At 37.7% G+C, this 12,850-nt stretch overlaps 1 protein-coding gene across 2 annotated transcripts in view; it reads left to right on the top strand.

Annotated features, from left to right (window-relative positions):
- Nucleotides 1-2,865: 2,865 nt before the first annotated feature.
- COPS2 (COP9 signalosome subunit 2) overlaps nucleotides 2,866-12,850 on the top strand; it is a 49,824-nt gene continuing 39,839 nt past the window's right edge. For both annotated transcript variants that reach the window (XM_051980611.1, XM_051980610.1), the window contains exon 1: nucleotides 2,866-2,973. In XM_051980611.1, coding sequence (XP_051836571.1) covers nucleotides 2,920-2,973 — 54 coding nt within the window. In that variant the 5' untranslated portion in view covers nucleotides 2,866-2,919. The remainder of the gene's footprint in view (nucleotides 2,974-12,850) is intronic.

Raw genomic sequence — 12,850 nt, 5'->3', positions numbered from 1 at the left:
TTGCTGGAGTGGTTTGCCCTTGCCTTCTCTAGCTCAGGATATTGAGGCAACCAGGATTCAGTGACTTGCCAGGGTCGCACAGCAGAGAACTGCCCGAGGCTGGATGTGAACCAGGCCCAGCACTCTATTTACAAGTCCAGATCTCCCAGACTCCAAATCCACATCTATACCACTACATACTTTTACTTTTTTCATAATCTGACTATATTTCTAGTGTTATTACACATTACTCCCCATCACTCACTCTTCTTTCCAGCTAAGCAGGCCTATATGTTCTTCTTCAAATATTGAAATTTTATCTTTTGATCAATTTTGATAGCTGTGGCTCTTTTCAACAGTGAAGTGATTCAGTGGTCTTGTGATGGAGAAAGCCATCTGTACACAGAGAGGACTGTGGGGACTGAGTGTATTTTCACTATTTCTGCTGTCTACTTGCATTTTGTTTTCTTACTTTTTTTCCTTTTTGATGTGATTTTTTTTTTTTTTTGTATGTGTGCAGCCTGATAATTGTGGAAATGTGTATAGAATAGCTGCACATGCTTAACATACATCAGATTACTTGCCATTTAGGGGGATGGGGGGACAGGAGGGAGAAAAAATTTGGAACACAAATGTTTTGCAAGGGTGAATATTGAAAATTATCTATGTAAATGTTTTGAAAATAAAAAGCTTTTTTAAAAAAGAAAAATAAATACAATTTTCAAAAACATTCTATCTTTTGTTTCCATGCTTCTGTACAGCCAGTTGCTGTGTGGCCTGGAATGCCCTTCCTTCTTACTTTTGCTTGTTAGAATCCCTACTTTCCTTACAAAACTCAGCTCCTACAGAAGATATTATAGTGCCTATCCCCACCAAATTATCTTTTGGTACTTATTAAGTACTTACTATGTGCCAGTTGCACTGTGCCAAAGCTGGGGATGCAAAGAAAGGCAAGCAAGACAGTCCTTGATGTTTGGAGATGGGAGAGGTACAATGTTAAATAATTACATACAAACAAGATACTGACAGGATAAAATGGAGATAACAGAGAGAAGGCACTAGCATTAAGGAGGACTTCTTGGAGAAGGAAGGACTCAAGAAAGGCAGGGAAGTTAAGAATCTGAGAGGAATTACAGGCATGGGGGACAAAAAGGGAAAACCATGGGAATTAGTATGGTTTGTGAGGAACAACAAGGCCAATGTCATTAGAATGGAGAGCACCTGAGGAATAGAGGATAGAGAGTGTAAAGAAAAAAACAAAATTAAACTCGAAAGTAGGAAAGGGGTCAGATTATGGAGGAGTTGATCACAGGGGGAGTTTGGGAAGGGGCAAGGAGAAGAGACACAATCAGACCTTCATTATGGAAAGATCGTTTTGATTGCTGAGGAGATGGACTTGGGAGTGGGGAGTTACTTGAGTATGAGCGACCAAACAGAAGGCTATTGCAATAGTCCAGAGGAGGTGATAAAGACTTCCACCAGAGTGTTGGCAATGTCAGAGGATAAAAGGGAATATATATGAAAGATCTTATAAAAATAGAAGTGACAGGACTTAGTTTAAGCTTTTCCAGAATGAAGAGTTGAAGATGACACAGAGATTGTAAACACAGATGCCTGCGAGAGGACCCCTCAACAATAACATGGAAATCAGGAAATGGGAAAGGTTTTGGAGAAAGACAATGAGTTCACTTTGGGACATGCTGAAAATAAAATATCTTAAGAGATATCTAGTTCCAGATATATGGAGGATATATGCATTCCCAAAAAGCTATTAAAGCTTAAAACAGCTAGTACTTTTTGGGATGCTCTGTATTTTGTATTCAGGCATGTGTGTATGTCGTTCCCTTACAGAGAATCTAAGTAAGACCTGAGGAGTGCGGGCTTTCAGAAAGATATAAAGATATTATCCGTACATATACTGGTGTGTATTTATGTGTGTGTTTACAAATATACACATATGCATATATGTATATACACATACATATATAAAATCTCTGCATCCCCAAACCTAGGACCGTTTACCTAGCACAAAATTGATGCCGAATAAATGCCATTCATTCCTTGCTTGAATGACTACCTGCCTGCCCCAGGCAACTCTCAGAGAAGATAAATTGCAGAATAATTGCTTAGGAAGGGATCACTGGAGTTGACTAAATAAAAGCACAGGGGAGGGATGGGATAGGGCAAGTAGAAGAGATACGATCAGACCTTCATTATAGAAAGATCGTTTTGACTGCTGAGAAGATGAATTGGGGAGTTACTTGAGGAAGGGTGATCAAACAGAAGGCTATTGCAATAGTCCAGACGAAATGATAAAAACCAAAAGTATCCAAGTCTAAAGCTAAGAAATCGTCAGTATACCACGAGCACATTGCGTTATAAGGTATCTGCTTTTTAAAAGGTTTTTCTCTAAGAGTACTACGTGAATTCTCCCACGAAGCTGGGAAGGCGGTAGACACGAGGGGGAAAAGAGCCTTTTTTCCAAGGCCTTGCTAGTCTTCTACTTTCACCCGCCTATTGACACTGTCCTCAACCTCTCAGGCAATGAAGGGCAAAGGCTTTTGCCTCCGTCTTAATGCTGTACCCAGCTGAGGCAGCTTGTCAAGTTTCCAAAAACTCTCCCATGGCTTCTGCAGCCCAGGCTTCCGGCCGCCGGATCCCACCGTTGCTAGGGCTCAGTTGCTAGGGTAAGTTGCTAAGGCACCAACCGCCTCGCAGGAAGGGCGGGCAGAATAGCTGCGCGCTCCCTTTCAATGTCGTAGCGGATCACCTCAGCTCTAAGCACGTCGTTCCGCACGGAAACCTCCCGCTCCTCACTTGGGCGAAAAGGAGGGCGGCGCGGAGGAAGAAGGGGGTGACTCCGCTCCGCGCGGAGGATTGTGGGAGGAGGTCGTCTCCAGTTTCTCCTCCCCCCTTTCCCTTCCCCCCCTCCCGGCCAAGATGTCTGACATGGAGGATGATTTCATGTGCGATGATGAGGAGGACTACGACCTGGTGAGGCGCTGGGGACGGGTACATGGGGCTGGAGGCAGCGCTTGGTTCCTAGGGCTGGAGCGGCCGGGGCCGCGGCCTCGCCCCCTCCGAGCGCGTCCCCCTTCCAGGCTCTCCGGATGCAGTGACAGGACGAGTTTACCTCCTCCGCCCCCTCCCCGCATCCGGCGCTGGCCCAACTCCCCCGGCCGGCGGGAGGAGGGAAGGACGGACGAGGGCCGAGAGGGACGGGACGCTGGGCTCCGAGGGGCTGCCGAGGGTAGCCTATCCCGCGCCCCCGGCCCTCGCCCGGCCCGGCCTGCCAACGCCGGCCGGGCCGAGCCGCGCTCCGCCCGCTCCCGCGAGCCCGCGCGAGCCGCCTCGGGGCCGGCGCGGCCGCCTAGGCCCGAGCGTTGCCCTTTCAGGCCCGGCCCGGCCCGGGCTCCTCCGCTCCCCTCCCCCCAGGGACTCAAGGGTGGACAGAACTGGGCAGCGGTCGCCAGGCCAAACCATGGGTGCCCCTTGGGGCATCTTATGCGGGAATAGTGGGATCTTTCAGGGACAGGCTGAATTTGGGGGAGCGGTGCAGGTGGAGAGGTCAGAAGAGCGATCGTCCCTCTCTTCTCGATCCCCTAAAAACAAGGAATATAAATTTACGGAATCCTTCCTTTTCTCACCTTGGATGAAGAGAAAAAAGCAGGGGATGTTTTGTTTTTATTTACAAATGGGGGGGAGATCATCTCTCATCTTCCCCTCCTTGACTTAAACATTCCCAGGATTCTTAGTAAAAAGTAACAACGGGGCAGAAAACCTTCACCCAGATGAATTCTTATAACTAAGAAAGACTAAAGAAGTAATTCGGAAAAGGTCTGAAATATAAAGTAAAACTTAGTAAAGTTTTAATACGATTTACTGTTATAGAAGGAAATCTGATTTGGGGAATAAGGAGAAAGTTGGAATCCGCTAGTTGGGCTGCTTTGCTGTTGATGCTTATTACGTGTGTATGGTGCTTGTTGCACTTTGTTTTCTTAGGTGTTGCTTCACCCTTTTTTTTTTAATTGTGAAGTTCCTTAGCACAGTACCTGGCACTTAGCAGACCCTTAATAAATGCTTGTGGCCTGAATACTGACTGATGTAGTTATAGAGGGGGATTTGTTTTTTTTTGCCTACCACATGTGTAAAAATGGCTATATAAGAGCTTAATAAAATATCTTAAATTAACGAATGGCTTTCTTTATAGAGGTAAAAGCTATTTTATTTGCACTCAGTATCTTGCATTTTTTTTTAAATTAGCAGTTGTGTCAAGGATATGGGAGTGCTATGAATGAGAGTTGATGAAGTATTTAAAAGTTATATTTTACTAAGTTTCCAAATATTCTGATATTTGAATGACTTATGCATTATTTCGTATGATATTTGCAAGTATTTAATTGGAAGATTATAGATTTAAAACTGGAAGGGATCTTTTAGACCATCTACTTCAGTGTTCTCAGTTTATAGATGAGGAAACCAAGACCCCACCCCCCCACCCCCAGGGAAAAGTAACTTAAGGTCACATAAAGGCAAGGTTTGAACCTTAATTTTCCAGCCAAATCACTTAACATTACTATACTCCTTCCATCATTGTAGGAAAGTTAAGTGCATATGCATTTCCAAAAATAATGATAATAAAATTAGTTCCCTAAGAAATAGTTGTTAATTCTTTAAATATAGCTACTTTTTTTTGGAATCTACTTTTTATCAGATCTCTTCCCAATAGAACAATGGCCTTTTCCATGTAACAACTCTTTTGGTGGTTTGAAATTTGTATTCCTCTTCTCAGAATAATGATTTTCATAATTGGAGGAAATTCTAAATTTCAGTTAAAAGTTAATGAAAATTGTGATTTCCCCCCATCTTATAAATTCATGTATCCCTAAAGTTAAAAAGCCCTGATATAGTTTCTCAAATGCTTGCTTGCTTCTGTTGTTCTACCTAAAAAGAATTTAGAAATAAAAGTTTTTATTCTAGTAAATAGCTCATAATTCTGTTTTTGTTTTTGTTTTTTTAATTGATGACAACTTTGTTTTTAGTAGAGCTCTCATTAAAGCATGTGTCTGGTACACATGAAGTAAAGTAAAATACGTCTGATGTTAGAAATGTATTATTGTAAGATGTGGAATTCTTTTTTTTTTTTTTTTAATAACTTTTTATTGATAGAACCCATGCCATGGTAGTTTTTTTTACAGCATTATCCCTTGCATTCACTTCTGTTTCGATTTTTTCCCCTCCCTCCCTCCACCTCCTCCCCTAGATGACAAGCAGTCCTTTACATGTTGAATAGGTTACAGTATATCCTAGATACAATATATGTGTGCCGAACTGAACAGTTTTCTTGTTGCACAGGGAGAATTGAATTCAGAAGGTAGAAATAACCCGGGAAGAAAAACAAAAATGCAAGCAGTTTATATATTCATTTCCCAGTGTTCTTTCTTTGGGTGTAGCTGCTTCTGTCCATCTTTGATCTGAATTAACTCTCTTTATTGAAGAGATCCACTTCCATCAGAATATATCCTCAAACAGTATCATTGTTGAGGTATATAATGATCTCCTGGTTCTGCTCGTTTCACTTAGCATCAGTTCATGTAAGTCTCGCCACTCTCTGTATTCATCCTGCTGGTCATTCCTTACCATAGTTCATAATTCTGTGATTAACTTAATCATCTTGAGAATTTGTATAGTAATGATGAGATTGTTCTTACTGTCTTTAGGTGGACAAGTTGTTTTTAACAAGATTTTTGATTAAATATAAGATACTTGAACTTTGCCCTATTTTTCAACCTTGAAATAGAGGTGCAAACTAGAAAACAAAATATAACAACGTTCAGTGTTTGGGAGCAAATTTTCAGAATTAGTTTTCTTGACCTTGTGTAATGAAGTGGAATGTCTTTTAAAAGTTTTCAGTCAACAAACATTTATTTCTTTTAACACCTCTGACTACCTGGATAAAGTGGGAAAAGCACTTTAACCTCAAGGAGCTTATATTCTTAAGGTAAAGGCAATATGTATATACACACATATATTTATATATTGTTATTTAGTCATGTCTGACTCTTCATGACCTCATTTGAGATTTTCTTGGCAAAGATATTGGAGTAATTTGACATTTTCTCCAGCTCATTTTACAGATAGAGAATACTGAGGCATAGAGAGTTAAGTGACTTGTCTAGGATCACACAATTAGTAAGTATCTGAAGCCAGATTTTAAATCAGTAAGATTTTTTTCTGATTTCAGGTCCAGCACTTTGTCCACTGTGCCACCTTGATGGACATATTTATGTATATACAGAATATGTACAAAGTTAGTACTAACAAGTTTTGGAAGGAATTTAAACTGCCAACTGGGGTACATCAGAAAAGGCTTCTTATTAAAGATAGCACTTAATCTGAGTCTTAAAGGAAACCATCAGGAATCCTAAATGTGAGGCGGGAAGGCATTCAAGCAATAATGAAGTCAGTCCAAAGGCACAAGAAATTGGAGATAGAACTTCTGTATTTGTGGAACAGCAAACAGGCCAAAATGAACGAGAGTGGATTGTGTAAAGATACTGTAAAAGTAGAAAGGGACCAAGTTCTGAAAAGCTTTAATTGCCAAACAAAAGTTTGTGATCCTCTAGGTAATCAGGAGCTATTAGAATTTATTGAAGATAGGTGACTGTCATAATTAATTCCACAGTTTCCTAGTCAGTTGGACATCTATGTGGAGGGTGTCTTGGACTGAAGAGAGGTTTGAGATAGGAAAACTGAATATGAATCTATTACAGTAATCCATAGGAAGGATGTTAAGAAAGTAAAATCGACAAGACAGCAACTAAGTGGATGTTCGAGAGAGGTGCTGTAAATTAAAGACTTGGTAATTGTTTAGATATATGGGATAAATAAAAGTGTTTCCTTATTTTTATTTTCTCTGTGAGACCAAAAACTCTTCGTTATTTTTGTTCATCTTCACATCAGGACTCTTAGTGCGCTATACCACTTGGCCATTTCCAAACACACACCTTGGACATTTGCTACAAGTGGTGCACTGGTCCCCGTATGAAAAAGGAATAGAATATAGGGCTGGTAATGTAAGCTGAATTCAAACTTTTTACTTTTTCAAAAGTCTGCTATTATTCTAATAGATTTAGAAAATATAGTGTCATACAATATGATATCTGAGAAAGTGGGATGTGTTTATCTAAAACTAAATCATTGCATCACTCATCAATCTGTGAACCCAAAGTTTAAAAGGAATGAAGGCAGGTTTAATTTAAAAAGGGAAAAAAAAGGCCCTAAGCCTAGAAGAAATTCAATATATTTTATCTCTCCTTTCTAGTATGATCCTATTTGATTTTCATGGGAGTGTGGTATTTGTTATTGGCTGATACATGTTTATTTGCCTTGTAATCTGAAGAAGAGCAGCAATAGGAAGAAGGGAAAGAAAGGGGGATTAATTAATATGTTTTAAGTTAGTGCAAGTTGTACAGATTTATAGTTGTGTTCCATATTTATAATTCTCAATATTTGTTAAAAAGTTATGATTTTTCTTTTAATTAAAATAATGCCATTATCTGTACTGAAATTTGATTACACGCTGTTAGAATTTAATGAAATTGCCAGGTACTTCTAATACTAAATTCTGAAAAGGATTCAGTACAACTATGTACTATGGCAAATTCCAAGCTGTGCTGAATTAAATAATAAGGTTCCACTGTGTTAGTGCAGTACCTGTAAGTTGTAAGCATTAAATGCTGATAGTTATGTGCATTTATTTCTTTTCTTTTATTACAGCTTTTTATTTACAAGATGTATGCATGGGTAATTTTTTAGCATTGACAGTTGCAAAAGTTTTTGTTCCAATTTTTCCCCACCTCCCCACACCCTTCCCCAGATGGCAGGTAGAGCAATACATGTTAAATATGTTAAAGTATATGGTAAATACAATATATGTATACATGCCCATGTAGTTATTTTGCTATGTGCATTTATTTCAATAAAAATTATCCAGAGACTATAGTAATCTACTTAGTGTTTACTTGTATTTTTCTTGTATAAAATTATTTGGCATGTTTTTCATTCACTTTTTTAAAAAAGTTGAGTAGGTGATGTTACATACTTTTATCAGATGGGGTGAACTTTATGAAAATCAGGTTTCATTGCTTGTTAACAATACCATCAATGAAAATTATTTTTCTGTATATTGGAGATTGATCTCTAATGTTATAATAAGGACATAAGTTTAATTTAGCAGATAATAGTATTTTGGACTGAGAAGACCCAATTTGATGGAAATGGAATAAGAGATTATTCTCAAACAGAGAAGTGGCAGAAAAGTGTTTAGTCCATTTGAGATAAAAAATTCAGATTCTCCAGGTAAAATGAGAGGCCCTGAATTAGCTGCCATGATCCAGATTAGGAACCTAGAGTCATTGTAGATAGTTTCCAAAGGACAAAGGCCTATTGTCATGCCATAGTTATAAAAAATCAGTTAAGTGTTGGGTATCATAAAGAAGGGTATTGCTGCAAAACAAAAAATATTGTATTCTGATATAAACATGTAGTATGGTCATTCTTAAAATGTATGTAGGATTAAATTTGTATTGTGTCAAAGAAGTGTGACTATAAATGTTAAGGTGTGACTGATTTTTTAAAAAGTATCTGTGGAGAATGGTATTATTCCCTTTATAATAATCATATTGGAAGGCACATGTTTTAGTAATTCTGTCAGAGCTAAAAACATTTTTTAGAAAACATTTAGAGAGGTAGCATTGTTCAGTAGAAAGAATATTAGACCTGTAGTCAAAAGACTTGGGTTTTATGCTTAGCTCTATTACTCCAATAGCTTTGTGACCTAGTACAAGCCACTCAAGCTCTCTGGATCTGATTTTCTACATTGTTAAAATGAGAAGATTAAGTTAGGTAGCCTGAAATCATTTTGCACTGTAAATCTCTGACCTGTGAACATTTAATTCAGACTATTTTTCAGCATTGGCTGCCTGTTCTTTTGAATTACTAGTGAGTCTTCATACTTTGGAAATGATTTTAATTTTTTGAAATAACTGAAATTGGTTCAAAGCCAAATCTAGTGAATAAGCATCCCATTTAAGCGTTATGACTATGAAACAATGAGAAGTTTTTGTTTGGTATGTTTTTTAAAGAAATTTTTAAGCAAAGAAAACATTGTTGAAATAAGGGCATTGTGGCTTCATAGAATCATTATCAGCCTACATCTGGAAGAAACATTGGAGGGCATCTTATTTAGCATTCTCATTTTGAAAAATGAAGACACTAAAGCCTAGAAAGGTTACTTGGAGCGAAAACATAGAAGTAAATGGCAAAGAAACTGGAAACTGAGTGAATGTCCATCAATTGGAGAATGGCTGAATAAATTGTGGTATATGAATATTATGGAATATTATTGTTTGGTAAGAAATGACCAACAGGATGATTTCAGAAGGGCCTATAGAGACTTAGACAAACTCATGCTGAGTGAAATGAGCAGGACTAGGGGATCATTATGTACTTCAACAACAGTACTGTATGATGATCAATTCTAATGGACCTGGCCATCTTCAGCAATGAGATGACCCAAATCAGTTCCAGTGGAGCAGTAATGAACTGAACCAGCTACACCCAGTGAAAGAACTCTGGGAGATGACTAAGAACCATTACATTGAATTCCCAATCCCTATATTTTTGCCTGCCTGCATTTTTAAAAAATCTCCTTCACAGGCTAATTGTACAATATTTCAGAGTCCAATTCTTTTTGTACAGCAAAATAACGCTTTGGACATGTAAACTTATTTTGTATTTAATTTATACTTTAATATATTTAACATGTACCTGGTCATCCTGCCATCTAGGAGAACGGGTGGGGGGAAGGAGGGGAAAAATTGGAACAAAAGATTTGGCAATTGTCAATGCTGTAAAATTATCCATGTATATAACTTGTAAATATATATACATATATACATATATACATACACACACACATACATATATATATATATATATATATATATATATATATATATATATATATATATATATACACACACATACAGAGAGAGAGAGAGAGAAGTAAATGGCAGAAGTGGGATTCAAACTCAAGTTTAGCCCTCCTAGTACATACCAAGGTGTAATGGAAAAAGCACTGGCTGTGGAGTCAAGAGAAGAAGCTCTGAGATTAGCTGTGTGGATCTGGGCAAATCACAACTTCTTTGAACCTCAGTTTCTTACTGTGTTAAGTTGGGACAAAAGTAACACCATCTAATTTACAGAACTGATGTTAAAGAAAGTGAGAAATCCTTAAAACACTATCTAAATAGAAATTGCTATTTGGATAAGTGAGCTCCTTTTTAGACATCTTGAATTATATGTCCTATAGACTGTAAAACTCAAAGGGGTCCAGAATTGAGAGTATTCTTTTAATTTCCCAAACATTCCTGTTACTGTGGATATTTCTATTAGCTGTTTTCCTAGTCACACAGACCTGTTGAAGAGTTATCCTCAACTCCTCTCTTACAGTCCAGTCTGTTGCTAAAGCCCTTTGCTTTCTATCTTTGTGAAAAAAAAAGTCTCTCATATTCCCCCTTCTGTTTTTTAACACTGCTACCAGCCTAGTTCAGGCTCTTAATCCTCTCACATCTGGTCTGTGGAAATAGCCGCCTGATTGGTTTTCCTTCCTCAGGTTTCTCTCCACTAATCCATCTTATACTAACTGTTAAATTGATCTTCCTAAATTGAAGATCTGATCTTGTCACCCCCTTGTTTGGCACATAGATTCCAGTGGCTCCTTTTCACCTCTAGGATCAATGATAAATTTTTTTGGCATTCAGGGTCTTTTGTAACCTGATCCCCTCCTGACTTCTTACATTTTAATTGTTCCTCCAACCTCTACTCTCCTTCCCCAAGACACACACATTCCATCTCCCTATTGGATGCATTTTAACTAGCTGTCCACCATTCCAGGAATTCTCTGCCCTAATTCTTGTCTCCTGGCCTCCTTCAAATTCTAGTTAAAATCCTATTTTTAACTAGAAGCCTTTCCAGGTCTCTATTAATTCTAGTGCCTTGTCTCTGTTTATTATCTCTAACTTATTGTGTGTACGTATGTGTGTCTTGATTATATGTAATTATTTGTGGTGTTCATCTGTGAGCTGCTTGAAAGCTAAAAATGTTTTTCCCCTTTGTATTCTCAAGCTCTTAGCAGAATATTTGGCACAGATTTAGCCATTGCTCTTTGCAGTTTGTTTTTTAGTGTACATTTTTTTAACTCATCCCATTATTTATAGTAGTACCCTGCATGACGGACATAGAAAAGATCCAGAAAAAGTCAACATTAGAGATCAATCTTCAATATATAGAAAATTAATTTTCTTTGATGACACTGTTAACAAGATGAAACCTGACTTTCATAATATTCACTCCACCTGATAAAGTATGTAACATCACCAACTCAACTTTTTTTAAAAAGTGAATGAAAAAGTGTTATGAAAAACATGCTAAATAATTTTATACAAGAAAAATACTAGCAAACACTCTACTGGATTACTGTACTTTCTTGATAGTTATGTGCATTTATTTGAATAAAAATTATCAGCATTTAATGCTTACAACTTACAGGCATTGCACTAATACAATGGAACCTTATTATATGATTCAGTACATATTTTTTAGAATTTGTCATAGTACGGGGCAGCTAAGTGGTACAGTTGATAGAGTACCAGCCCTGAAGTCAGGAGGATCTCAGTTCAAATCTGATCTCAGACATTTAATACGTCCTAGCTGTGTGACCCTGGGCAAGTCACTTAGCCCCAGTTGCCCCCCAAAAAAAAAAAAAAACTTGTACTGAATCATTTTCAGATTTTAACATTGGAAGTACCTGGCAATTTCATTAAATCTAACAGCTTGTAATCAAATTTCAGTACAGGTGATTCATCAATGATATTATTTTAATTAAAAGAAAAATCATGAAATAATTCATGGCAACAAATACTAAGAGTTGTAAATATGGAACATAATTATAAATTTGTAAAACTTGCACTAACTTAAAGCACATTAATTAAATGATTGGCAGGGGAGAGAATTGTTATAGCAGAACAAATTTAGAAGATGAGGTTCTATGGTTGGAAATATATATTGAAGAACTGATTTTTTATTTCTCTCCACTTCTCACCCATTACTCCCCAAGAAATGGTTCTGTCTTGAGTCAGACTAGAAATAAAGTGGCTTCTCATTACTGGGTTCCACTCTGATAAGCCTAAAAATTTTGCCCTGTTCCTTTTCCTGCCTGAATTTGAACTGGTCTTCTTACTCTTCTTTTTCCCTGTACTGATTTCATTCTAAGTACAGACATCCTGCTGTCCATGTAAGCTCTTGGCCTTTTAGATAACTAGTATTACACTATGTACTATCATGCCCAGCTTTAAGCTATCTTGTAAAAGTTCTTTTTTTAATAGCAGCATTATTTGTAATTTTTTAAAAGTTTTTTATTTACAAAACATATGCATGGGTAATTTTTCTTTTTCTTTTTTTTTAAATTTTATTTTATTTTATAATAACTTTATATTGACAGAATCCATGCCAGGATAATTTTTTTTTACAACATTATCCCTTGCACTCGCTTCTGTTCCGATTTTTCCCCTCCCTCCCTCCACCCCCTCCCCTAGATGGCAAGCAGTCCTATATATGTTAGATATGTTGCAGTATATCCTAGATACAATATATGTTTGCAGAACCGAACAGTTCTCTTGTTGCACAGGGAGAATTGAATTCAGAAGGTAAAAATAACGCATGGGTAATTTTTCAGCATTGACTCTTGCAAAGCCTTCTGTTCCAAATTGTCCCCTCCTTCCCTCCACCCCCTCCCTTAGATGGCAGG

The sequence above is a fragment of the Antechinus flavipes genome, chromosome 2 (assembly GCF_016432865.1).
Source record: "Antechinus flavipes isolate AdamAnt ecotype Samford, QLD, Australia chromosome 2, AdamAnt_v2, whole genome shotgun sequence".
Taxonomy (NCBI): Eukaryota; Metazoa; Chordata; class Mammalia; order Dasyuromorphia; family Dasyuridae; genus Antechinus; species Antechinus flavipes.
This window is presented reverse-complemented; position numbering and strand designations above follow the sequence as displayed.